Below are 25900 nucleotides of genomic sequence, written 5' to 3'. Positions count from 1 at the left end.
GGCAGTTTCTCTCTGGCTCTTTGAATTACCCCTACCTAGAACTGGACAGCCATCTGGACCCCGACAGACAGCCGAAACTTGAACATCGGTGACTATGTGGCCAATTCACACTTCCCATAAGTACTAGGACATTAAAAATCTCAACTCTGGCATAGGATCTGAGCACATCCCATTTGGATTGATTTCCTCTCCTCGCTTTCAGGTGTTCTTCTTTTCCTTGCTTTCATAGGAGGCACCCACAGTAATATTTCCAAGGTATGGACCTGACTTCCCAGGCAGCCTACTCTCAGGTTTCTTGGCTGGGAAAACTAAACTGGCAAAAAATTACATGTCACCTCCACCCTCCTGACTTTTTTAATGAGGTCAGCACCCCTCTCCCCACTTTGGAAGAGTCCTTCCTGGGACTGTGTCTTCACATCCAGACTGGCAAGTAAACTCCAAGAGGCCACAACTATGGCTGCCTCCTCTAGGTCTCCTGGAGAAAACAAAACGTGGAAGGGGCCTGTGCTGCTGAGGCTGAGTGAGCACTGTGGAATTGGGGCCTGGGAAAAGAGCCCCAGATTTTCCTTCTCGTTTTAGAAACACAGAAGAAATCTGGAAGCCACCAAGGTGGGAAGTTGTATGGACTCATTGCTCCTGGGGAATGGAAAAAGTGAGGGCGAAAAGGTTACTCATGGTCCACATTTTTTCCATTGATTATTTTACTTAGAATATGTCATTTCCCTGGAAAATCGAGGAGGGGGGATATTTTCTTTTGAGTATCTTCAAACATTTGCAAATGGTTACTCTGAACTCCCCAATGTACCATAAACAAGTGTAAACTGTAGAAATTCAGAAAATGTACAAATACAAACAGCTATCCCCCAAGCTCCAAGGCAAAGACAAAGAAGGGAGTATTCCATTTACAAATGGAATTCTTTGTGGATAGAATAGTTTGGAAACTGTTTATCCATTGTTTTTCTTATTATTTGGGGGGATATATTTTTTCAGTCTACAGAAGCTGCAGCACTGGCATTTGGAGCCTTGAAAGCTAAAGATTAAAGTGAGATGACAGCCTTTCAAAATCTTTGACCAAAACTTAATTAGTTCTGCCTCTAAGACAATATCTGCCCAATGAAATAATTTGTAATTCATATCAACAAAGAAAAATGCATAAAGTCAAGTAACCAGGAACAGAATCACTTCAAAATGGAAAAAAACAAAACAAAACAAAACAAAAAACCCAAAAAGCACCAAACCTGTTATTTGCCAAGAACTAGCACATATGATGGCTTCTTAAAACAAAAAACAAAAAACAAAAAACAAAACTAGCTGCCTGGATTATTGATTTCAAGATACAGTCCACTTCAAATCTGTTTAAGATGATAAACAAACAAATTGACCAGTAATAGAGTATGAGAATGGCAGGCACAGTGAAAAAATATGAAGAGCACTGACAAGTGACCCACAGGCTTTCCAAGAGAAATAATATATGCGTCACCAACAAGCATACGGAGAAATCACTCAGCCGTACCTCATCCCCCACATCTCAGTCCCGTTTAATGCTTTCCACTTTGGCTTTAACTCGTCACCAACAGAATTCACTGTCATGGCACAAAAGCCATGCCGTCCTTTATTTAACGGATGCATTTCCAATTTCCACAACCATATGAATGGGCTGGGTTTCTGAAGGCATAGAAGAAAAACAGCACCACATGTGCACAGAAAATCAGGAAGGGTCAGAGGATATGAGTGAATTACGGCAGCTTGAGACCGTACTGTGAGGAGACATGCAACTCCAGAGGGCAAGAGGAAATAAGATTTAGTGAAGGAGAGGCAGTTCTTCCCCCATCTTAAATCACTTGCCTCGTCACCCCTGCTGTAGCTGGCAAAGCCCAAGTGTCTCTGACTTTAAAGAAAAGCTGTAATTTCTTGGGGGGAGCCACCATAAAAAGAACTCTCCAATCTCTAGGGGCTATTGGCAATTTTGTCACTGCATCTTCTGAAATTGGCTAAAGCCAGGTTAATATTTTTAGTAACGACTCTGGTCCACATACAAGACCCTAGCCTGATTCTTTATTCAGAAACATATATTATCCAAACAGCTATCATATATTTCATGCTTTTATGTTCTTCTGGTCCCATGCTACTCATGGACCTGTGGCACTATTCTTGACCTGGTCACTTCTCACTCCAGGAAGGGTAGTAAAATGTGCTCACCCTTCTGTTCCTCCTTTAATGTCATTTGAGTGAGTGATATTAGAATATATTTAAAATTACAATTCCCAAGCTTTCTGGCTTTCTAAAGGCCATAACTTCTGTGTCCCACACCTTCCCGTTACTCATTGCTTTGTCAACCAGATTAAACTACTCTGGCGGAGAAAACAGGGGCATTTTCAGTTGAGGTGACTATGAAGAAGGCTGAGCCCATCTGTCTTTGGACAGCAGAACTTGTAGATGTAAAATCAAGAAACGATGGTGAACTGATTCTTAGTGTTCTGCTCCTGCTGGCAAAGCCATTAATGGAAAAGGAAACCTTAAACTATGATGACTGAGAAACCCTTCTTGCACCACCTAGCACGCCCCTCCTAGCTCTGGCTCTATGCTTCCCAAACAAACCTCTGGCTGTCAGTTAGGTAGGTGCCCGCGTAAATGTGCCAACTTAGAGACAATGGTCTGGACATGCCACATCAATTGTTCTGGTCCACATTTCTATTTCCCCCTGTGGAGTAACGGGCTGTTAGTCTAGGTTTGTTGGTTGTTGCTGTAAAAACAAGAATTAAACACTGCCCAAAAAAAAAAAAAAAAAATTGAACACTTTCTCAACACTTAAGTAGTAAGTACACTTGGTTTTTGTCTAGGAACTTTACCCAAGACAACTAAGGAGAATAAAAGAATTTCATTGAGGTGCCTGGGTGGCTCAGTCGGTTAAGCATCAGACTCTTGATTTTGGCTCAGGTCATGATATCATAGCTCAGTTCGTGAGTTCAAGCCCTGCTCTGGGTTCCCCGCTGACATTGTGGAGCCTGCTTGGGATTCTCTCTCCCTCTCTCTCTCTCTGCTCTTCCCCCACTCACGTTCTTGCTCATGCACACACACTCTCCCTCTCTCTCGAAAGAAAGAAACTTAAACAGAATTTTATCAAGTAGGGTCATCAAGGGACCAATTAGCCTATTCTTTTACAGTGGTTAAAGAAAACGGAGCTCTGGAATCAGCCTGGATTTGCATCTCGACTGCTTACTAACTCGGTCGTCTTGGGGAAGCTACTTAATTTCTGTCTCAGTTTCCTCATCAGTAAACGGCAGACAGTAATGATTACCATACAGATCCAGATCCAAATAAACACCACTGAAAAAACACTTAGAAGAGGGCCGACACATACAACCATGAGCAACTGTTCTTCCTATAAGGTCCACCTCTACCCAGGCTTCCTTCCTCCCTGGGTTTACATTGCCACCAAACTGTCCCTGTCTTGGGAGCAGACACTGTTTCATGTTCACCTTTGTATCTTCCCAGTTCCTGGAAGGAGCTGCACACCAATTAGGGCTCAGCAAATGTTCATTTCTCTTCTTTTCTCTCCACAAACAGTTGGTAAACCTCAACTGAACAGTAGTCCGTTTGCTGCCCTCTGGGATAGCAGGCCTGGGTCTGGCAGGTGAGTTCACACCGGTTCCCCCACTTGCTAGCTCTAACTTGGATGACAGCTCCATGCCTTATGCTCCTTCGTGGTAAAGTACAGATGATGCCTAGTCTGCCAGGTGGTGGAAAGATCAAAAGAGGCCACATCTGGCTCTAGTGGGCAAGCCACACATGCGAGCTCCTCTTCCCCTTACTGAGACTCTGGACTCATTATCAGTAGCTCATTTGGCATTAAGCACGATTCCCTCCATGAGGTCAGATAGGTGTACTTGCAGCCACTTCAGCAGTGTGGCCCTTTCTCCTGTCAAAGCCTCCCACCGCCTGCAGGGGTGAGCAGCCCACCAGCTGAGCCACTGAACCCAAGCAAGGAGAGAATGCCAAGCTGGTCAACAATGCTGGAGGCCTGCCCTGGGGGAAGCTGGTTGATGACAACATGAAGGAAGAGACTCCCTGGACAGGAGCTGTGGGCCACTGCTTCAGCACTCTGCCGGGCAAATGGGGCTTGGCGGCCTGGGTTCAGCTGGCATAAGCGGGGAAGAAGGTTAGTTTTTGGTCTCATCTTGCAGATGCAATCCATGGTTTTTGAGAAAATTTGGGGGGTTGAGACATTCTGTCAATAAGACCACCCAGCCACCGGAAGTGGCCCAGCTCACCATTTACCACAGCTCTGTAACCTCATGACTGAACTTTTAAGGGTCCCAAGTAATCTCTCCTTCCTCCCCACATCCCCCTCTTCCTCAACGGGGTGAATTACAGAGATGAGCATAAGAATAGAAGTTTGGTTAAGTAGACAGTGTTTCAAGTCAGATTCAAGCCTGGGCTTCACCATTAAATAAGTGACCTTGGGCATGGCATCTACATGCTGTGACTCAGCTTCCTCAGCTCTAAAGTGGGCATGATGTTGGATCAAAAAATGATGACAGTGTGTGACCACATTAGGTGTGCTGTAAAGCATGTACGGTAAAATTATGTTTATCGGTACAACTCCCTCACGCCTCTGCCTTGCAAGAAGAAATAAGGAGAAGTGCACTGGCTCGTGCGCAGGAGAGCCCGGTGTTCATACAAACCTTTTACTTATTCTGATTTCTAATTCGGAGGCACCTCCTTTTGAGCGGAGGCTCCAGGTCCTCCGGCCCGGCGCTGAGCATGGGCGAGGAGATGATGCACGGCGCCATGGCAGTCTTCTCCGCGGGTTTTGGCACAGGCTGGATCACGCAGCCCGTCTTGGGCAGCATCCGCAGAGCATACGCGTGGTCCTCGTCCGCGGGGTTATTAAGGTTCGGGTCTGACTTGTCGCCCCCCGCCAGGGCCTCCTCCCCCATCAGCTTTTTGGCCGCCTCCCCGTCCAGGTGACAGTTGGAAGCACAGTTGTTCTCCTTGACCGACTCCAGCTCGCTCACCGCCGGCTCCTCGGGCGACAGCAGCTTCTTGGGGGGCGCGGGCGGCGGCGGCGGCGGCGGGGGCTGCTCCGGGGGCGGCTCCGCGCTCTTGGAGCCCTCGGCGGCGCTGCGCGTGCCGTTTACGATGACGTTGCAGGCCGCGGCGGCCTCGGGGCCCGCGGGGGCGCCCGGGCCCGGGTCGCCGGCGGCGGGCGGGCTGCAGTGGCCGTCCCTGCAGCCGCCGCAGGTCCTGCGCTCCGCGGCGCCCGGCTCGCGCTCCGCCTTGACGTGCGCGTGCAGCGCGCGGTGGATCACGTTGTGCAGCCGGGCCCGGTGGCCCACGGTCAGGTCGATGACGCCGTCCTGCGGGCCCTGCAGCACGCCGGGGAAGCCGAGCTGGCCGCCCGCGCCCGGGGGGCTGCCGGCGCGCCGCGTCAGGTCCACCACCTCGCTCCGGCCGTGCTCCGCGGGCGCGGGCGCCAGGCTCAGGGCTTGGCCGGAGCAGCCGGGCGGCGAGTCCGCAGACTTGGACGAGCCCTGCTTGGAGTCCCTGGGGGACAGGGAGTGTCCGCCTGGCTTGCCGCCCGCCGTTGAGGAGTCGCCAGGGGCGCTCGGAATGAAGTTCTCCCCGTTGCTGGAGAATCCGTTGGGGGGCTTGGAATCATTGACGTGAGGGATGGGAATCGGGATAGGGATGGGCACGGGCAGGGGCACGATCACGGGGTATGGCACGAGCAAGGTGGGGGGCGGCACCAGCGGGGCGAGCGACGGCAGCCCGAAATTCATCATCTGGGGCACGGGCATCGGGCCATTTGGCATCATGCTCACCGGCGGAAATGGGAGACTGGGCAAGGGCGCGCCCGGGGGCGGCGGGGGCAGCAGGCCTGGAGGGTTCCCAGGCATGGTCGGGGTGCTTGGGGGATGGATGTGGGGCGACAGCATGGGCCGGTGCATGGGACTGGACGTGGGGCCCAGGTTTCTGGGGCCGCCGGGCGGGGGCCCGATGCCGGGGAGCATGGGGTTGGACAGAGGGCTGTTGGGGTTGGAGGCGTGATGCGGCGGCCCGCGAATAAAGGGCGGGCGGATCTGCTGCATGATCTGCTGTTCCATGAAGATGGGCAGCGGCACCGGGCCGCGGTTGGTCATCACCATGGGAGGGCTGCGAGGCGGGACACCGAGGGGAGGCCCGATGCTAGCAGGTGGCTGGACGGAGACCGGAGGGATGTTTGGAGTCTCGCTGATGGGCATGGACTTGGGCACTGGCGTGGGGATTTTAGTGACAGAGCAGTTGGCAGTGTCAGATGGAGAAACGGTGGTGGACGACGATGGGCCAGGGCCCTGGCTTTGGCCAGCTGCAGCCACCGGGGAGGGGGCCTTCCTCCGAGCATCTGTTAGAGGGATATTCCAAGAGTCTGGAGTGAGCAGCTGCACCCCCGTGCCTTCTGCTTTATTTTCCATGGGAGGGTGTAATGTGCTGCACAGCCCAGCTGGAAGATTGGCCTGTGTCTCTTTGTAGAAAATGTCCATTTTGTATTGATTGAGACATTTTGCACTGCAGAACTGAAGCCTTCTTTCCCCGTCCCCAAAATCCAGGTATTCTTTTGTGTGTCTTATGTGCTTACACCAGTCACATACCTACAACACAGTAATAAAAAGGAAAAAAAAAAAAGATAAGCAATTTCCTCTAGTAGAGAGTGTTTCATGGCTCACATAAAGGTTCTTTCAAACTTCATCACAATTTTTTTTGAACAGGCTGCAGTGTTTCTTTCTGAAAGGTGAAATTCTTAAATGTTTGTGAAATGATTTCTCCTTGGAAGGCAGAATTGCTTTTTAAATAGGAGCTCTTCAGAATAGCAATTATCACCATCTTCTATTAAAAACAGTAACAACAACACCCCAAAACTGTGTTGTGTCCTTTAAGCTCAACTTAAAGGTGGATCTGACAAAAAGGAATACCTACACCTGCCCACATATTTGCACCTGTCAAAGAGGCTCGTGGTAAATGTAAATGTAACTAGTTGTGGAGAAAAGGATTCTCCAGGAAGTTCGGTGGCCTTTGAAATATAGCCCCATAAAATTCTCCTCACACAAAGTCACTTTACACTATTGACTGTGTTCAATAATGCAGTTGGAAAGGTTGTGCTGTGTTAACCAATAACACAAAGCGCTGAACATCATTATGTCTGGCTTCCAAAGGGAAACTTGGAATTAGTCATGAAGTCTGTGTGAGGTTTAGCTATTCCCAACCTGTGATGTTGCAGCAAGCTAGAATTATTTTTTGAGCTGTTTGCCCACTCTCTCTCAGTAGTCAGAATTTTTGGTGACATTTCTTGGCAGGCAGTCTTATTTAACAACTTTTCAAACACCAGAGAACGTTTTCCAAAAGTTGTTATGGCTTCTCTGCCCCCCCATCCCCCGCCTTCAAATCGACTCCTGGCAAAAGCAAGATATCACCAAATTTATTTTAAAGTTGGGCTGCAGAACTAATTAAAGGCTGAGAGCTTTTCCCAATTGGAAATCACTAGACATCAAAGTTCAAAAAATAGTCATTCTCGGCTTCAGAACCCATTACTTTGGAGAAATTATTGTGATTTCATTAACACATTAATTTTGCAACACCATCAGCTCTCACAGATGGTGAAGACATGATCTACAATTCAAATATGACTCTTGTTTGCACAAATGTCTTTCCTTCATATGGCATTTTAAACAAGAATTAATATGAGTAATCTTGCCATAGCTATAAACAGATAAACAGATGTCAAAATTTTCAGTAGTTCTTTCAGTGCCTTACTTTTTTGACTGAAAATTACACACGCAATTTTTTTCTTTTCTTTTTCTTTCCTCTCTCTAGCGCTCTCTCTCTCTCTTTTTTTTTTTTGTCATTTCCTTCGCACTGGATCCATACAGCAGCAGAGAGAGAACTCTGAAATGCAGTGCAATGGTGAGTTCATTGAATTCAAGGCTCTCCTCTATAGAGCATTGGTTCCAATGTTGCTGTAAATGGAACCTTGTTTTTGTCGAGGAGGGTGTCTGTTCTGTTGTTGGTGAATGTTTTTTTTTTTTTTAACTATGGTAAACTGATAGCATTAAAAGATGATAACTTTTAATAACAATTGGTCACATCAACAATGCAAAAACAACATATGCTGGGCATTTGATTACTCATCTCATTTAACTCTCAGCTTTCCTTGACTGTAAACAGTGGTGGCATGCTAGGGTGTGATTGTGGGTGTACACACTTGTGGCAGATACGGGTCTGTATGTGTAAATCCACTCTTTCCTTCTCACTTTTTTTTTTTCCACTGATATTTGCAGGTAATATACTGGAAGGCGTGAGACTGAATAACAGATACTTACTGGTATACATTCGTTTTTTTGTGTAGTCTCATATCAAATTACCCTCTCAAAATACTTATTGCAAGAAAAACAATTTCAATTCTAAGATACTTCTGTGTTTCACTACAGTGTTTTCAGGTTTCTCTAGGATTACAGGAATTTTCTTTTTTTAAATCATAGTTGAGATGTCTAGTTTACAAGTAAGTGCAGAATTGCCTCTGATGAAAGAAACACACAAGATCCATCAGACTCTCAAAATTCTTATCTAGATAAAGGTTAAATAAACTAGTAGTTAAACCTTGAAGCAAGGAAGCTATTATTTTTAAAACGTGATCATTTTAATAAAGTTAATATATAACGATGTGACATTTAAGTTCCTGTATGAAATAAAGCCACCTGATTCTGTTTCAATATTAGGCCTAGATGTAAATTTATAAGCTTGAAGTAAAGGATCAAACGTAGCTTCTTTAATCATTCACTGAAAAATATTATCAATGAATTAAACCAATTAAAATAATATGCCAAATTTTCTGGCATATTTCTTTTGGATCTTACTTTTTAACCATAAGGGGAAAGAGTTTTCTGAAATCCTTAATTGGTTTTTAAATTGCCAGAATGAATTATTTGCCTCCAGAGGATTCCTCTGTTTCCTCAAGCTTAATAAATATTTTCAGGGGCGCCTGGGTGGCGCAGTCGGTTAAGCGTCCGACTTCAGCCAGGTCACGATCTCGCGGCCCGTGAGTTCAAGCCCCGCGTCGGGCTCTGGGCTGATGGCTCGGAGCCTGGAGCCTGTTTCCGATTCTGTGTCTCCCTCTCTCTCTGCCCCTCCCCCGTTCATGCTCTGTCTCTCTCTGTCCCAAAAATAAATAAGCGTTGAAAAAAAAAATTAAAAAAAATAAAAATAAAAATAAATAAATATTTTCAAGTGGAGTCAAAAAAAATAATCTAAATATAACTTAAATGTTCTCCCTTCCTTCACTTCTTTCACTTTTAATAATTCATTGATGAATAAGGAATGATCATAGATCTATCCCAGTTATCAAATCAGAATTCTTCACCACATTTTATCTATTTCCACATAAAAAGAATTTCAGACATCAAAGTTGAAAGCAAAATTCTATTGCATGAAACTTTCCAGTTAAAGCTAAGGCCTAATGTTTACTTCATTTTCTGCAATGCTGTAAAGTGTTTAGGTAATGTAAGTGACAGTATATGATGGTCTCATTTGGGGTAACATGAGTGTGAATGTGTGTTTGTATATCCTTGCCTCATTATATTTCAATTCAGAACACTGACTTAAAAATACAGAAAAGCAATCTTTCTGATGAAGCAAAAAATTGTTAGAGAAAAACTTGTCACTTAAGAAATAATGAATCAAGTCTGTCTTACAGGACACATCATTTAAGATGAGGTCAATGAATTTATGGTACAAATGGCTGTATCATGTGAGGCAATAAAACGCAGTACCATCATTCACTCTACATCTACCTAATGACTCACTTCTGGTAATTAAAGATTTCATCATAGGAGCCTGGCTGATTACTTAAGATGTGATAGTTAGGTGAAAATATATACCGTAGATGTGTCTCTTTAATAAGATAACGTTTGCATATCCATGAAATACACGGCATGTGTCCCATAAACTATGGTTTTCTGAATCATGTGGTATGGGATAGTCTTCCTTTCTTTTTCCACAGGCAGCTTTCTTTTTTTTTTTTTTTTTTTTTACTTTTTGAGGCATTAGTTTTTCCTTATTATGCCAAGAAGTACCAAAATTCCTTCAGATATTTTAAAAGATAAAGATTAAGAAGTACAGAGCTCAACTCACTGCGCTCTGGAATGATTTCCCCCTAATTCCACCCCGGCTTTGTTTCTGTTGGAATCTGGCCTCTTTGGTTCCACTTCTCTTCCTAACAGGTCCCAGATTGGACAGAGCTGAAGCTGAAGCTGTTTAACGATGGCAATCTGGGGACTGAACAATCAGCTAATGCAATGCCATTGAGCAAGACAGCTGAAATGCTTCGTATCACAAATACATAATGTATCACCAGGAAGACAAAAAGATCACAAAGGAGATAAACAAACGCGTATTCCATTCAAGCCTATAACAGCAGTCCTCAAAAAGATTAAATTTACCTTCCTGGGATGTGTCCAATTCTAAACAACAGAATGAACATTTCCTTTAGTCCATTTAGAGTATTTATATTTTGGTGGCTGACTGCCAGGGTAGTACTTATAAGCTCAGTGGCCTGATGGATTCACTCCTTTCCTGTGAAATAACTGTGTGGCAACCTACACCGCTAAACTACTCAAAAGACACTGCCTCAGCAGAAATATCACTTGCTCTTGATATAAGAAGACTGAAAGGCAGGACTTCTGGTTCCTATAACTCTTTCCATCTTGTATTTCCCCTGGAAAGAAAGAAAGCTATTCATGTTGGCAACTGAGCCTTTATTTTTATATAAACGTCCAAAGTATGCCATGAGGTTACCCACATGGGCATAATATATACATTCTGCTGGGCTTAAGAGAAGATTCGGGTGACTGGGGAGGGGGTCAGGGTTCCTAATTAACACATTAATCAGCTGTCGACTGTGGGAGTGAAGTTCATCCTTTAATGGAACCCACTGCTGCTTTCTGAGCGGTAATCTGGCATGAGGCAATATTTAATTAAGAAACCCTTTTGCTGAAATCTTTCTTATCTGGGCAAAGACATTTGCAGCAACGGAACAATAAAAAGATATTAGCAATCCCTTGAATGGCATCAACAATTTGAAAAACAAAACAAAATCTTCATGCGTGCCTGACTTTCCATATATATAGCACCCAGGTTAACGGCTCAGAAGTTATAGCTCCTTAAGCAAAATTGTAGCCTGCCCTACGAGGCAGATTCTCTAGGTCTTGGCCTGTTAAATGTGGCACTGATCTTGCAGTCCAGATTAGCTCAAAAAAAAATCATGAGCTCATCCAAGAGACATGCAAAGGAGGACAGACAGACAAGGGTTGGGGGTCTGCCCTACCTGTAGTCACCTCACAGCATGAGTTGAGGGCCTCAAACTGACCCCACCCAGAAACGTGCTTCCAGTCTGACCCTGTGGTCCCATGGTCACAGCATCAACTGTTTTGGGGGGTTAGGCACTGCCTCTATCAGGACCCTAATTCAGTGTGGCAAAGGATGCTACGGGAATCACATCGGATTTGGAATAAGAAGATATGGGTTTGAGTCTGGGCTCTATTATTTACTAGCACTAAAATTTATGAAAATCTCAGCTTCAGTTTTTTCCTCTGTGAAATGGAGCTAACAGTAGTAACAAGCAATGCTTGTGTGCCAGGCAGATCACTAAGCTTGCCGCACAGTGCATGTTTTCAGTCCCTAGCTCGCCTCCCTCATGGTTGCTGATGTCCCAGGAACATCCCATATGTTTAAGTTCATTTTAACTTAATGGGAGGATGTTTCTATGACAATGTTAGCAGGGAATGGGAAATTTGCATCCACAGCTTTCCTATGAGCCTGAGTGTCTTTGAGATAGAATGGAGTATGTTTCTCTCTGGGCAAATGCATGCTGCACCTCACAGACCCCCCTCTCCCCCCTGCTCCATCCTGCTTCCTATGAGACTGTCCCAGGATAACAGAGGGGTTGTCTTCAGTGACAAGGAACCAAGCAACAGTTCTATGCATGTCCCAACTGCCCACCATTCTGAGAAGACCCTAGTCAACTCCTGCCGAGCCCTCTTCTTTTTCCAAAGCCAGTCATTCTCTCATTCTGGCAAAAGCTTGACAAAGCAGCATGGCTGCTTGGAAATGAGTGTTCAAACCATTAAAAGGAATAATTCCTCTTCGGCTCAACTGCTGTTTGAATAGTGGAAGCCATAAAACGTACTATTCATGTTTTATTAAAAAACAGAGCAAATGAGCGATCTGCTTGACTCATTACATGGAAAGGGCCAGAAGCCACAGTATCATGGGCCTTTCAGACAGGATGACCCAAGCCATGAATGGGAGAATACATGTGAGGACAAGCCCCCATGGTGGGGAGGGGTGTACCAAAACCTGATTTGGGGACCAAACCCACGATTCCAACTTTCCTTGCAAAGTTGGATTAGAGCGTGAAGGAAAGAAAAAGATGACCTAGCCATAGATCTGTAAAGCCATCTAGAATTCAGGAGAGGGATTTAGAACCAGCAAGGGCTATTTTTTTTTAAAGCAAATTCATGGAGAAGTTCATTTTCAAAATAAACTTTCTGCAGGTTTAGATTTCAACATGATGATGTTTGCTACATAATTCTTTTTGTTTATGGATCTTATTCAGTTTTTTTGTTTGCCTTGTCGTTTGGTCTCTCTCTCCCCTCTCCCCTCTCTTTTCTCTAATAGGATCTGGAGCTCAAGGAGAGGCCAACGAGCATCTTTGTTAGAACTGAACATCTCACTAGAAAACTGCCCTGTAGGGACTTTATACCATGATTCAAGTTCTTCTTATATGTTTTAGGCTGGATTTCAGAAGTCTTGGCCCAGGTCACCAGGGCAGATGTGTTATGAGCTCTGTCAAGCATAGAAGAGATGGGGCTTGGTTTTCAGGATCTCGATGAGCGTTGACAAATGGCTCATTACTGACCCAAGTCTGTTTCTACAGCCAAAGCAAGAGATGGAATCCTGGCCTATACTCAGTGACCGTGGTCTTCCTCACAGCCAAACACAGGATTCAGAAGAAGGTGATTTTTCCCTTTGGTCTGACGCATTAGGTTGCCTAAGAGCATTAGCGTATCATCGCAAAACTCTCTGCTTCATTTACACTGGACAAATGCAACTTACATCTTCCTAACACAAGTCATCCAGATGGAAACTAAAAAATTCAAACATTGGAAAATCTGGTCTACCTGGTGCCAAATGTCTGCCTCTCTGTTTTCCAGTTACTTGGCCCTGAGAGAACACAGAAATAGCCCAAGAGATCTCAGAGCAATGAAATTTAGCCCTGAAAAGAATCTCAGAGACCAGGCAGTCCGCTTCTCCAGCCTCCAGCTCCTGGTGGGGCCAGGCACCTAATCCCTCTGAGCCTCAGGTGCTCAGCTGTGAAAACGAGATCATCAATAGTGACAGCGCTCCCCAAGAAACACGTGAGGAAGAATGAACCAGCCCACTCTCTGGCTGCTTCTCGAAGGTTCATAGCTGTTTCTAGTGACCTCTTGTCCATTTAGCAGCGAGGTACTGATTGCTTGGAACCTGTCAGACACCTGGCTAAGGGCTTTCTTTGCAATGCCTCATTCAATCTCATTCAATGCCTCATTGCAATGCCTCATTTTAACAGTCTCTTGCACATTTCTTGGCTCCCTGGGTTACAAACCGAACCAGCTCCTACCCGTGGATGCTCAGGACTGCCCCCACTTAAGACCCTGGTATCCACCTCTGACCAGTCCTCAGATCTCTCCAGGATACCCCATCAAAAATTATAACTTTTATTACAGTGCCTACTGGAAGCAGGTGTCATAATTTGATGTCTTAATAATATACTAGCGGCAATAGCTAGCATTATTTAAGCACTAGTAGCCATGCTAAGCCTGTTACAAGGGTTACCTCACTTAATCTCCAAAAGTTCCTTATCGTATAGATAACTGGGTTTAGGTAGATTAAATAACTTGCCAAAGATTATCTGTGCAGATAATAGATGGCAGATCCAGATTCTAACTTGGACTGTCCGGCTTCAAAGACAGTACTGCCGCCACTATGTCAGGGATGTTTGCATTTGCCTTTAAAACTACAGGATTAAGATGGTTGCCTAATGTTTGATAATAATTTCATTTTGAAATTCCAGAATTTCACAGTCCACTCAACCTAACTCCCTCAGCAAGCTTGGGTTCCATTCTACACATACAGAGACAGTCTTCCAGGTGGGACTCAGACTTCTTGTGACAGGGAGAAACAACCAGATCTATCCATACAGCCAAAGAATGATTCGCATCATAATGATCTTTCTCCTTTGCGCTGATTTTTCTGGTGGCCTTCTAAAGATGATTGCAGTGTAAATGCAGAGCCCCTATGCAGCCTATTTTAAGGCAGCCTGGTCTGTTGTTGGGCAGTTTTGACTATCAGAAAGCTTAACCACTTCACGTCCCTGTCACTTCACCCAGTGGTAGTGATTCTGTCCACTAGAATCCCCTAACAAAGGCCAACTCCCCTTCTTAATCTCAGCCTTTCAAATACTTAAAAAGAGCCATCATATTTACCCCAGATTGTTATTTTTAAACATCCTCAGTTCCTGTGCCCATTCTCCAGGGAACACGTTCCCAAAGCCCTCCTGTCTGTCCTCCTGTGCCTTTTACCCAGGCATATACTTCACCTTAGTAATGTCCCTCTTAAAGGGTAGATAGAGCCCAGAATAGAATGCAGCCACCTGACTGGCACAGAACCCAGGGAACTCTCTTCTCCCTCTTACAGAACACTATACCTCCTCTAATACCGCCCAAGAATTGCATGTGCTTTTTTAGCAGTCATATCCCACTGGAAGTTCTTTGCTTTTTAAAAACAAACATTTATTGAATAACTGTTATGTACCAGGCTTGAAGCTTTCACTTATCTCCTTTAATTCTGACAACAAACTTATAAAGAAGCTCTGGGTTTTTTTTCCCATTTTACTTGAAAATGAGAAAACAAAGGTTCAAAGAGACAATGGGGTTTCCCTAAGCTTTCACAGCCTCCAAAGAGTGGAGCCAGGATCCAGATCCAGAACTTCCAACCCATCCTCTTCCACTCTGCCACACAGCTTGCTTCATTCTGAGTTTCTGGTCAACCAAAACCTTTTTCTCCTAAGTGCTCATCAATCATTTGTTTAATGATATATTCAAGGACTTTTGAGGGTAAGCCATCAAGCCTACTGGGTCTAGAGTTTCAGAAATCAGAAGCTCTTTCCCAATTTTGAAAATTTGGTCAACATTTGTCCTCTGTCTTTTTAAAACATCTCCCATTTATCATGATAGAATGAAGATTATACAAAGGTAGATATGAAATCATCTACAAATTTCCTCATAGAGGCTGGGAGACCTAAATTTGTTTAGCATAGCGGGTGCCCACAATGTGGGATTCATAGCCTTCTTTATGGTATCTGTCCTACCCAGTCTGGATAACATTTTCTTTATGGAGACAGTGGAAATAAACCAAATAAAAGTTGCCCACCTCTGCCTTCTCCCTCTCTTTTGTTAATTATTAACCATTTGCTCTACACACTGATCTATCCAGTTTTACTTCTTGTTCCTTTCATGAGCATAGCCCTAAGAGCTCCCTTTATTATCTTGGGCAGTTCCCCATGGAACCCCTCATGCACCCTAGCCTTCCTGACACAGAATTCTTTTTTAGAATTTCCCAACCCCCTTCCCCCATGTTGCTCTTCCACCCCTAATACTATGCTGAGCCTCTGACTGTGGGACTAAATCCAACTTTCCTTAGAACTTGAATAAAATCTGCTTTTCTAAATTCTAGGGAACGTAGCTGGTCATATCCAGCATTCTCTCCCTCTCCATCGCACAATCCAAGATAGTTGGTTTACTTCCCCTCTCCATCCACATACTAAACAGCTTTCCTCTATCTCTATCAAAATGGTGGTCAAAGTAAGATTCTCTTTACTGTTACTCTACCTTCTCAGAACTATCAACAAGGCATGGGAAGAAAAATCAATTATTCTGTTTTTAAGAGAATGACATTCTTAGCATATATCGAGGTAAGCTGTCCCATTTCTTGCTTCTTTGCTAACTAATCTATCTTTAATGTCTGCTTCATATTTCATACTCAATACCCCAAGTTAATTCTTTTGATGTTTCTTTTTATTTTCCTAAAATTCCCATCTTACATTTCCTCTGAAGTGCATGGATTGCCATACAAGGATATATTTTCCCGAATTTTACCCACCAATCAGAGATGGGAAGGGGGGATATGTTGTTTTATATTTTAGGTTTCCATGTTAGCTCTAGTCTAGGCAAACCAAAATAAACCAAAACAAAACAAACACACTGCAAAACTACAGTGGTATCTCTGAGATTATTTTTCTTTTTGTGCCCACAATCCAGGGTAACTTGGTCCTTCCCACTCTCTGCCTTGATAGAGATATGTCAGAAGCCATTTGTTTGTTCTTGCTCATGGCTATCATACCTGCTGCCTTTATTGTGTCCAGTTTTGCAGGCTTATTGGATAGTTTCTGTCTCTGTTCCCCACCTCAGAATTTAAGTTTTTCTTGATGAGAACCTTAAATCTCTGAATACATCCTTCCCAATCTTCAGTCAATGCCGCAGGCTTTTACTCTTCACTTGGGAAGCAGCATAGTTTGGTGAGGAAGGTGGTGAGCTAGAAATCAGAAGACCCATGTCCTGCCCACCCTATAACTTTGGGTCGTACTTCTGTGCCCATGGGCCTTCTGTCTACCTTCAAGTTCTGCTGTGAGGATCAAAACAAATAGTGCAAATGGGAGTGCTCTGAAAAATATAAAATGTCATATAAATACAAATATTTTGGTTTTATAATGATTATAAATGTACAAGAATAACATTTAACATGCAAAACAAAAAATAGAGCCAACTGGTCTACCTACACTCTACTCTTATTTATCTGTTATTCTTCTATTAAATCGCAGTTATGAAAAAACAGAGAAAATCCACTACTATGAATTTTCCTGTGATGTGTACTTCAAAGTAAAAAAGCACGCCATGAAAATAAAACCCAGAAACTGAAATCAACAAAACACTTGACCCCCCCCCCCAAATTCTCCACTGTGTTTCTAATGGCTTGTGGAGTGTCTGACAGCAACATAATTGCAATAATGAGGAGGTTTGCAGGCCAGGTTGTGGTCTTAAGCTCACTATGGATGTTTTAGCCCTAGGCTCAGCTTCAGGCCAGCACCAGTCGCCTGGGCCAGAGTTACCAATGGAATCCCTTATGCTTTAGTCACACACAAATGTGACATTTATGGCATCTGGTGCACAATGCTGCAAATTCAAAAGGCCTAGGATGCTGGGCTTACAAACTTGGGGAAAAGAAATAATTTAGGTTTTCTTGTCTTTTTAGTTAATTAAAACCTGTGAGAACACCCACTTGGTGGCAGTTGCTTAAGTATCTAAGCGGCACGGGTTGGACTGCTTCTGATTTTGGATCTATATGTAGGTTCCTTTGTCTCTGAAATGCTTCCTGGATGTTTGTGGACTGCTGTTTTGCCTGGTTCTCTTCTGTCTTTGTTTAATGAATTTAGCCATTCTACCTTGCCAACCAACCACCTGGTTGAAAGCCAAAACTCTTCTAAAGCTAGATTCTCCACTGACCATCCTTCTTACAACCCCATTCTTATAAGCAAATCCTGGGTTAGCCAAACCCAGTCTTCCTATCCAGGTTTAACACCTGAGGTGCTAAATGGTATGAAGCAAGATAGCCTGGGACAAAGATATGTATTCATATATATTTAAACACATCCGTTGTAAGTCCTTTTCCCCAGAAAATTCAATTGGCTCAATAGACACTATCACAATACGACTCACAATAAGTCTGTAAAGAGACAAGCAGCCAGATAATGTGCTTTATTTTGGAAATAAGTAAATTAAGACTAGCAACAATTATATACCAATTGGCAGTGTTTGGGTAAAAAGCTCCTATCTCATAATCCCTGTATAACTAACTATATCATTCTTTGGTCCACTCTGAAGAGGGAAATGAATGGGGAGGAATAATTCCATTTGACTCCTAGTACAACTGGACTCTCAGTCCCTGGGTGAGGAGAAATGAGTCTGACAGAGCTACCTGATCCAAACAGCCTGTGCAATGGGCCTCAGATCTGGTAGGACACAAAGGAAAGGCATATTTGAAGGGAATCTAAATATGTGAGGCCAAGCCTCTCTTCTAGTACTTCGTGTCTCAGAGTGAAATAAAAGGCATTACTGGGTATATTCTGCTGCATCAAGGCACGCTGCTAACATGTGCAGCAGTGGGGAAGAATAGGTAAGGAAAGAAAGAGGAGGAGGAAAAGAATCGTGGATCAACTAGCTTTGTATCAGAATGGATCCCACTGGATGCCAAGTGCCTTCTATGGCCATGGCCCTGCCGCTTCTCTGGCCACAGCTGACTGGCCCCCAGGATACCTCAAGACCTCAGTCTGGCTCTGCCTAACAGGGACAGAGTAATTCAACAAAGCAATTAGATTTTCTTCCTTGGGAGGCTTGGGATTAAGATAACTCCAAGAGAGTAAGTAGTGGCGGGGATAGTGCTGTGGGAATAAAGCCAGAGGAGCACCGAAGACAGGCAGTATAAACAGAAACAAGGGGTGGCAGAGGTCACAAGGTGGAGTGGGGAAAAGAGGGCTGAAGTGGCAGGAGTAGAAGTCAAGTGCAGGGCAGGGCATTGCAAGTCCTTAAAGGGCAAGCAGGAAGCCATAATGCTTGTACCCAGGGGCAATAAGAGAGTCCAGATGCCCACTTATTAGTAGTGTGGGACCATCTTTGTTGCCAGAACAACTGCCCACACTAATGAGGATAAGCAGCAGTGGCTATTACCGTCTAGCTTATTTCCTGGGGCTTCTTTATAGCAAGGCTCTATAATTTTCAGAAGACCAAGAATCTAACCCAGCTTTATATACTTTCTCTGATTTAATCCTTACTACGACTCCGTCGAATATCACCCTCTATTAAAAGATAAGGAAAATCTAGGAAAGGGTAACGACTTAAAAGCCCTTGTGTGATCCCATGATACTTCCTCCCTGTGATTAAGCAGCTTTTTGCAGCACATAAGTGCTGTGTACCTGCTATGGCTGTGGGCTGCCCAGGGAAGCAGGAAGTGGACAGCAGGCCATGCCTCTTACATATGCCTCTTTACACCAGCACTATTTCTGAGGGTCACCACAGAAAGGAAATGTGACTGTCACATCAAGGTCCTTGCCTGTTCCTAAGCCCATTGCAACTGCCCCCGTCTCATTGACCATTCTTACCCCAACTGTCTATTGCCTGAAGAGTATCCTGAAAAACTCTAGTCCCATCAATGTCCTGCTCCTGAAAAAGGATTCCATGGCCAGGTGAGTTGGGGAAATGTGGCCTACCCTATGCTCCTTTTGGAGATTCTTAATACACATTGCCATATTTAAGCCTCTGAGAAGTTCCGCAGGAAAGAAACATGTTTATCTTCACTAATCCAGAGTTTCTTCAGCTTTGCAAAAATGGAACTCTTTTTTTTTTTTTGCCTAGTAGAATCCTATAGAAAACCCTTTGGAAAATGATACTTTAATGATTTGGCTGCATATAAGACAGAGCCCGGAAAGCTAGGCCTTACCATTAAAGCCTTGGTGGATCTAGGTCTGGGTGTTAGGGAACTTCCACTGCCCAGTGCACTGTCTTCCACATGCAACCATCGGTTGTTAACCAAATTGTAGGAGAAGTTAAAGGTGATTCCCATGCCCGTGCCTTTCTGCCTGTTAGCAGGCTCTTTCCTGTGAGAGTCAAGGTTATGCAGCCCCCTGTAGCCCTTTTCTCAGCCCTGCAGCCCCCCTCACCTCTCATCGGCTTCCTGTGCTCACCCAGGCCTAGACGCTATTACATTTCACCCTGTGGTTTCAGCTTCTTCAGTCACTACAAACTCAATTTCTGTCCTCTCAGCTCTAGTTACCCCACACAGCCCACAAGCCCGGCAGGATGTCATAAATACTGTTACCTGGCATGTGACCTTCCAAACCCTGAGGCTCCGCCCAAGAGTGCTTTTCTGCATTACAGATGAACTCATGAGCGTCTCATGAGCAAGCCGCCACAACCGAGGGGGCAGACTCTTAAAACACAGTAAACGGCATGTCCATATTTTCACATTTTTACACAAAGGACAGTCTTATCTGTCATGCTGAATAAAAATACAAAATTAAGAGGTACTGCTTCAGCCCATCTTGCTGGCACACTGATTTTGAAGTAAATTCAATTGGTCTGTGAGGATTTATTCTGCTCTGAGTCATATCAATCATTTTATCTCATTCCTTCAGCCATTCTCTGCCATCGGCCTCCAGGCAAAAGCACCCTTATCAAGAGTGAGTGATAGAGGTGTCCTAAAGGGCCAGAAGAACTATGGTCTCCCAAGGAAAATGGGTGATCAACTATCCCTGGCCTAAATAAATTCTTCTAATCAGACACCTGCATCCTGTCACACATACTTCATGGCCCGATAAACCCAACAGTAGCATGGATGCCCTGATATCACAGTTTCTAACAGGTAACCCAACTCTCTCAAGTCCTACCAGCTGGAAGCAACTCGAATTCTTTTCTAAGTCCTCTTAACAATGTACAGTCATTTCATCCATTGGACCAAAAAGGATCGTGACGATTATCTAATGAGAAAGCATACCGCTACCGAAGCCTCCATATCCATATTGCTAGAGACTTTAAGAGAACACAGGCTCAGCCCTGTGATAGTCACAAGAAGCCGTGGAGCGAGCAGGCTCACTGGCTAATTGAGCTTTTTGCTGAACACCAGTGAGACGTGAGACAGGAGTCTGGATTAGAATTCCATTATGAGTTTTTAATAATTAAACGTTACATGTTTGGAACCTCATTCTTCTGTATTACTTTTTAAATATTAATCTATTTACATCAGCTGGACTTCCTGCAGCTTGACACACAGTACATAGAAGTCACACTGAGACAGACAACTGCGTTTGTAGCTGAAAACATCTTTGCTGCATAGTAATAGTAAAGGCAACGCTAGCCCAATTCTACACCGTAATTATCTCGCCTTTTAGAAGGTGGCTTCTTCCGTTTTTCAACACACTCACACTTTCCTCATCATTACAATGACTTTTTAAATGAGTGAGAATCCAAACTAATCTTCTTTTGAGAGTTTTATAATGCCCCTTGAGATCTCTTGGCGGGAGGGGCCCTGCTCTCTTCAGAACCAGGGTTAGGAAATGGATACAGAAGGCAGGTGAGGGTTTCCTTGGTTATTACCCCACACTGTGCTGAAACTCCGGCATAAAAATTCAAAAACAGGAGCACACATAAAAACCTCATTAAGGGCTAACCTTGCTCTACCCAGTGCCCCGCTCCTACAGGGTCTCTCCCCAAGTGCCCAGCAGCCACTCTCCTTCTGGGTGAATGCTGTGGGGCCTTTGGCTCACGTCCTTCCCTCCTCCCATTTCATCATCCCTGTCAGCAACTCCCCAGGGGCCCCTGTCTCTGCCGCTGGGGGGTCTCTGACTCAGGCTTTGTTGCCTGTCCATCCTCTCCCAGCTCAAACACAGAATGTCCAGAGGATAGAGATGGGGCTGCCTCGAATGCCTGATTGCAATGGCGGACAGCCTCAATGGAACCAGGATTCTAACCCAGGTAGGATGATGAAGGACCATCTAAATTCAAGGATGGGAAAACCAACACAGCAAGTGTCCACTGCTCCGGAAATTATGGACCCCACAGTTTCTGCAGTCAAGGTAATCATCAGACCCATGTCTGTGCTCGGCCCCTTGCAGAGCATGCCATAGAAGAGTCTCCAATTTGGTTTCAATTTGAGAATTTTATTCCCTTTTAAGACAAAGCTAGCAGCACAGACCAGCCATGGACTGTTTTAAAGAGTAAAATGCCATTTCACTTAATACAAAAAGATACAGGATTCAAAGTAGAAAATTACATGGGAGCTACCCTTATTACAGAAAAAGAGCGCTCCCAGCTGCCCACCTCTGTGACCACAGAGGAAGAAGGAAGTACAGACACTCCCAGGAGATTAAACATAAAAATCTCTACCAAGTGTCAGTATATCTTTCCGTTGTTTTATCTATCAGTACTATTGAATGGCTTATGCAAAATACCTAAAGCAAATGCCCCTAATCAGTCTCTCAAGGAAGCCTGGGTCCTGTGCATCCTCCAGACACTGCATGGGGCCAGAAGGGCTGGTCAGGAAGGCAGCAAAACCTACAACAGACTGGTAGTCCCCGGAAGCTGGGACCACCTTGGGAGAGCTGTCCATACTAGACTGGGGAAAGACAAGTCGGTTCCCAGCGTGTTGGGGAAATGCTCCAGAGGAAAAGAAAAGCTCCAGGCTTATGGAGGGTTCTGCAATCGCTGAGGCCTCCATCGTCCTCAACCAGCAGTGTTCAATTCTCCCTGTAGCAGGTGGCTCCTTTCCACCCAGAGTTTCAGGATCTGTTCCCACCAATCAGAGGAACAGATTTCGCCTCCTCTTCCCTCTCTCTAGAGGCAGGACCACAAACGAGTGAGAAATCAGGCACTTGCCCAACCTCCCATCCTCTCCCGGACTCTCCTCCAATTCTCACATGCAGATTTCTCCTGTGGGAACACACCATCCCTTGAATAATTCCTGGTTTTAAGAGAAGCAAGCCCTTGTTATAGGTGGACAGAGGGGATTGCCCACTGAGCTTTTTGTGTTGTGAGACCAGAGGAAAGCAGAGAAAGTGAAGTACTCTGTTTGCCTGATCCCCAGAGGTCGTGGTTTCCTCTACATTATCTCCGCTTCTGTCCCTCTGATTTTCAAGTGCATAGCATTCCCTAGAAAATATCTAAAAGCTTCATAACTCTATTGCTTGGAACTACCCCCCTAATAATTCAGTCTCAATCTTTTTTTGCTTAATTTCATTCCATGACTCCTACCCTAATTATACCCCTGGTCTAGAACTAAATAAATGACCTCCTTCCTTGGTGTTGACATCCTCCAGATATCTGAAGACCACGATCGTGCCAACCACCCAGATCTTCAGACCTCACTAATGTGAGCCAAATGCAACAGAAAGAATGATAACACAAACAGTCCCTGCGTGTGCCTCAGACTCTGGCTGGATCTTTCCTGCTTTGTTAGCTCCTCAAATCCTTATCCATGGAGTGGTTCCACTTTGAGTTTCCTAATTATCAGCCTAAAAGGGGAGATGCCAATAGTTCAGAGTAGTACACAGTTATCAGAAGATATTCAAACTAATGCTCCCACTGAATCCGTAAACAGGAGACAAAAATCCCCAAAGAGTAATTAACTCCAAATATTTCCAAAATTTCTATCATTGATGCTGAGTGATTTTTTAATTTTTTTTTTTAATTTTTTTAACGTTTTATTTATTTTTGAGACAGGGAGAGACAGAGCATGAACAGGGGAGGGTCAGAGAGGAGGAGACACAGAATCTGAAACAGGCTCCAGGCTCTGAGCTGTCAGCACAGAGCCTGATGCGGGGCTCGAACTCACAGACCGCGAGATCATGACCTGAGCCGAAGTCGGCCGCTTAACCGACTGAGCCACCCAGGCGCCCCTGAGTGATTTTTTTAAATGAGGAACATACTTTAAACACTGAAAATAATAGATTGATATCAAATTCCCTTTCGGTATTGATTTTGCATTCAGCGTCTTAATAATTCAGCGACTTTTGGAAGTTCAAGGTCATAACGCTTGGGAGTTGAACTGCCACCAGAAAGTCATTTTATCCCACCTCCCAAGCAGTGCAGAGAGCCCACCTAAGATATGGTTGGCTCGTCAACTGACTCAACTGTGATGCTTCCACCAATGGGAAACTAACTACTTCACAAGTACTCTTGTTAGCCAACTCTTTGATACTGAGAAGAGATCTGCCTTCCTGCAACCCTACCCATAGGCCTGGCCATCTCCCTCAGATCCAATCAGCATGGCTGCCTCCTTTTCCACACAGTCTCCCTTCATATATCTGGCAATGGGGGTATGTGTTCCCTTACTCTTTTTGTCCCAGGAGGGACCTCCTCAGTCACTTCCGTTGTTCTTAAGGCATCGTGACTTCCAGACCATCACAGCCCAGACTGCCTTCACCTCACCTCCATTTCATTCTCAGTATGTGACCCCCCCAAGTGAAACACGACACCCTCTAAACCTGCCCTTCACAGATCTGCACTGCTGAGCCTACAGGAGCTGATGTGATGTGATTTTATGGTTTTTAGAAGGATCTGCCTTCCTCTTCCTCAAGCATGATATTCTACCTTTAAAGATTTTTCTTTGGGTTAAAATATGACATATCCAGGAGTCTTCTGTTAAAAATCCAAATATCTCTGAAGGGGTAATATTTTAAACCACCAGCACCCAGTATGAATTGATTTACTCAGCGTCTTTGGACTGAGACCTGGATTCTAATCCTGACTTTGTCATTTTCTAGCTGCATAACCACAAGCAAGTTAGTTAAGAATAAGGTATTGAGGCCTGTAAATTCCTAATAGTCACCAAACATTAGCCAAGTACATGTGTACTTAGAGCAAACACATTTTTTCTTCTCTCTACTTACTACCTCTACTCTACTTAATACCTCTACAACTGTCAGGAAACAAGACCTGATTTCCAGGAGTAGAGTAGCTCATTTGTTATAGCTAATATCAAGGCAGTTAAAGAGTGACATAAAACACCTGAGTGAAACTCCAATCACCAATAACTTAATGGTTATGCATTTTTAATAAATGTTTTCCTGCCATCCCTCTAAATATTTTGAGGAATCACCCTTGAAGCAAAGTCAAAGAGAATCTATAATTTGGACAGGCATTTTTACCTTTTGGGGTCAGTCTTAGAAGGAACTCTCAAGAAATTTGAAATATTCATCTCTGCAGCAGAAATGGCATGGGATTCAGTAGAGCACACAGCTCCCACTGAATGTCCTGAGCTCTTGCATAAAGACAGCTTTGGGACTCTGGGCCAAGGTTTCTCCAACTTGAGTATACATCAGAATCACCTAGAAGGCTTATTATAACATGGATTCCACCAATGTTCACTGCAGCATTATTCACAATAGCCAAAGGGTAGAAACAATCCAGTGTCCGTCAACAGAGGAGTGGATAAATAAAATGTGGCATATACACACAACGAAAATTATTCAACCATAAAAATTAATGAAGTACTGATACATGTTACAACATGGGTGAACCCTGAAAACATCGTGCAGACTGAAAGAAGCCAGACCTAAAAGGCCACATGTTGTTATGATCCCTCTGATTTGAAATATCTAGAATAGGCAAATTCATACAGACAGAAAGTAGATTAAAGGCTATCAGGGGCTGCTGGAAGAGGGGAGTGAGGGGTTATTGTTTAATGATTATAAAGTTTCTGTTCAGGATGATGAAAAGGTCTTGGAAACAGATAGGGGTGATGGTTGCACAACATTAAGAATGACACCAAATTATACACTTAAAATGGTTAAAGTGGCAACCGTTATGTTACATACATCTTACCACAATATAAAAAAATTTTTAACCCCACAAATTCCTGGACTGTACCCCCAGAGTTTCTGATTCAGTAGGTCTGGGATGGGGTCCAGGAATCTGCATTTCTAACAAGTTCTCAGGGGATGCTGATGTTGCTGGTCTGGGGACCACATTTAGAAACCACTGCTCCAAGCCCAGAGGGAGGCTAAGCAAACCCTTCAACCTCTCTTCTCATCCTGCTCCACTTTGTTGATTGTCTAGAAAACCTCAAACTTCTGTGTATGTATAGCAATGTCAACCCAAGCTGGAAATAATAAAAACAGCTGCATCCAGGCCGACTTGAGGCTATTAGTTCTGCCCTGGAGTGTTCTCCCTCTTTTTCTTCTCACTCAGTTTTGAGCCACCATTGACCAGTAGGAATGCCAATAACT

General features: G+C 44.3%; 1 protein-coding gene across 2 annotated transcripts in view; it reads right to left on the bottom strand.

Moving 5' to 3' along the window:
- Positions 1 to 4685: 4685 nt before the first annotated feature.
- Positions 4686 to 25900, bottom strand: part of LOC122489828 (sine oculis binding protein homolog) — a 144938-nt gene continuing 123723 nt past the window's right edge. For both annotated transcript variants that reach the window (XM_043592050.1, XM_043592049.1), the window contains one exon: positions 4686 to 6632. In XM_043592050.1, coding sequence (XP_043447985.1) covers positions 4689 to 6632 — 1944 coding nt within the window. In that variant the 3' untranslated portion in view covers positions 4686 to 4688. The remainder of the gene's footprint in view (positions 6633 to 25900) is intronic.

This window comes from Prionailurus bengalensis, chromosome B2 (genome assembly GCF_016509475.1).
Source record: "Prionailurus bengalensis isolate Pbe53 chromosome B2, Fcat_Pben_1.1_paternal_pri, whole genome shotgun sequence".
NCBI classification, from domain to species: Eukaryota; Metazoa; Chordata; class Mammalia; order Carnivora; family Felidae; genus Prionailurus; species Prionailurus bengalensis.
This window is presented reverse-complemented; position numbering and strand designations above follow the sequence as displayed.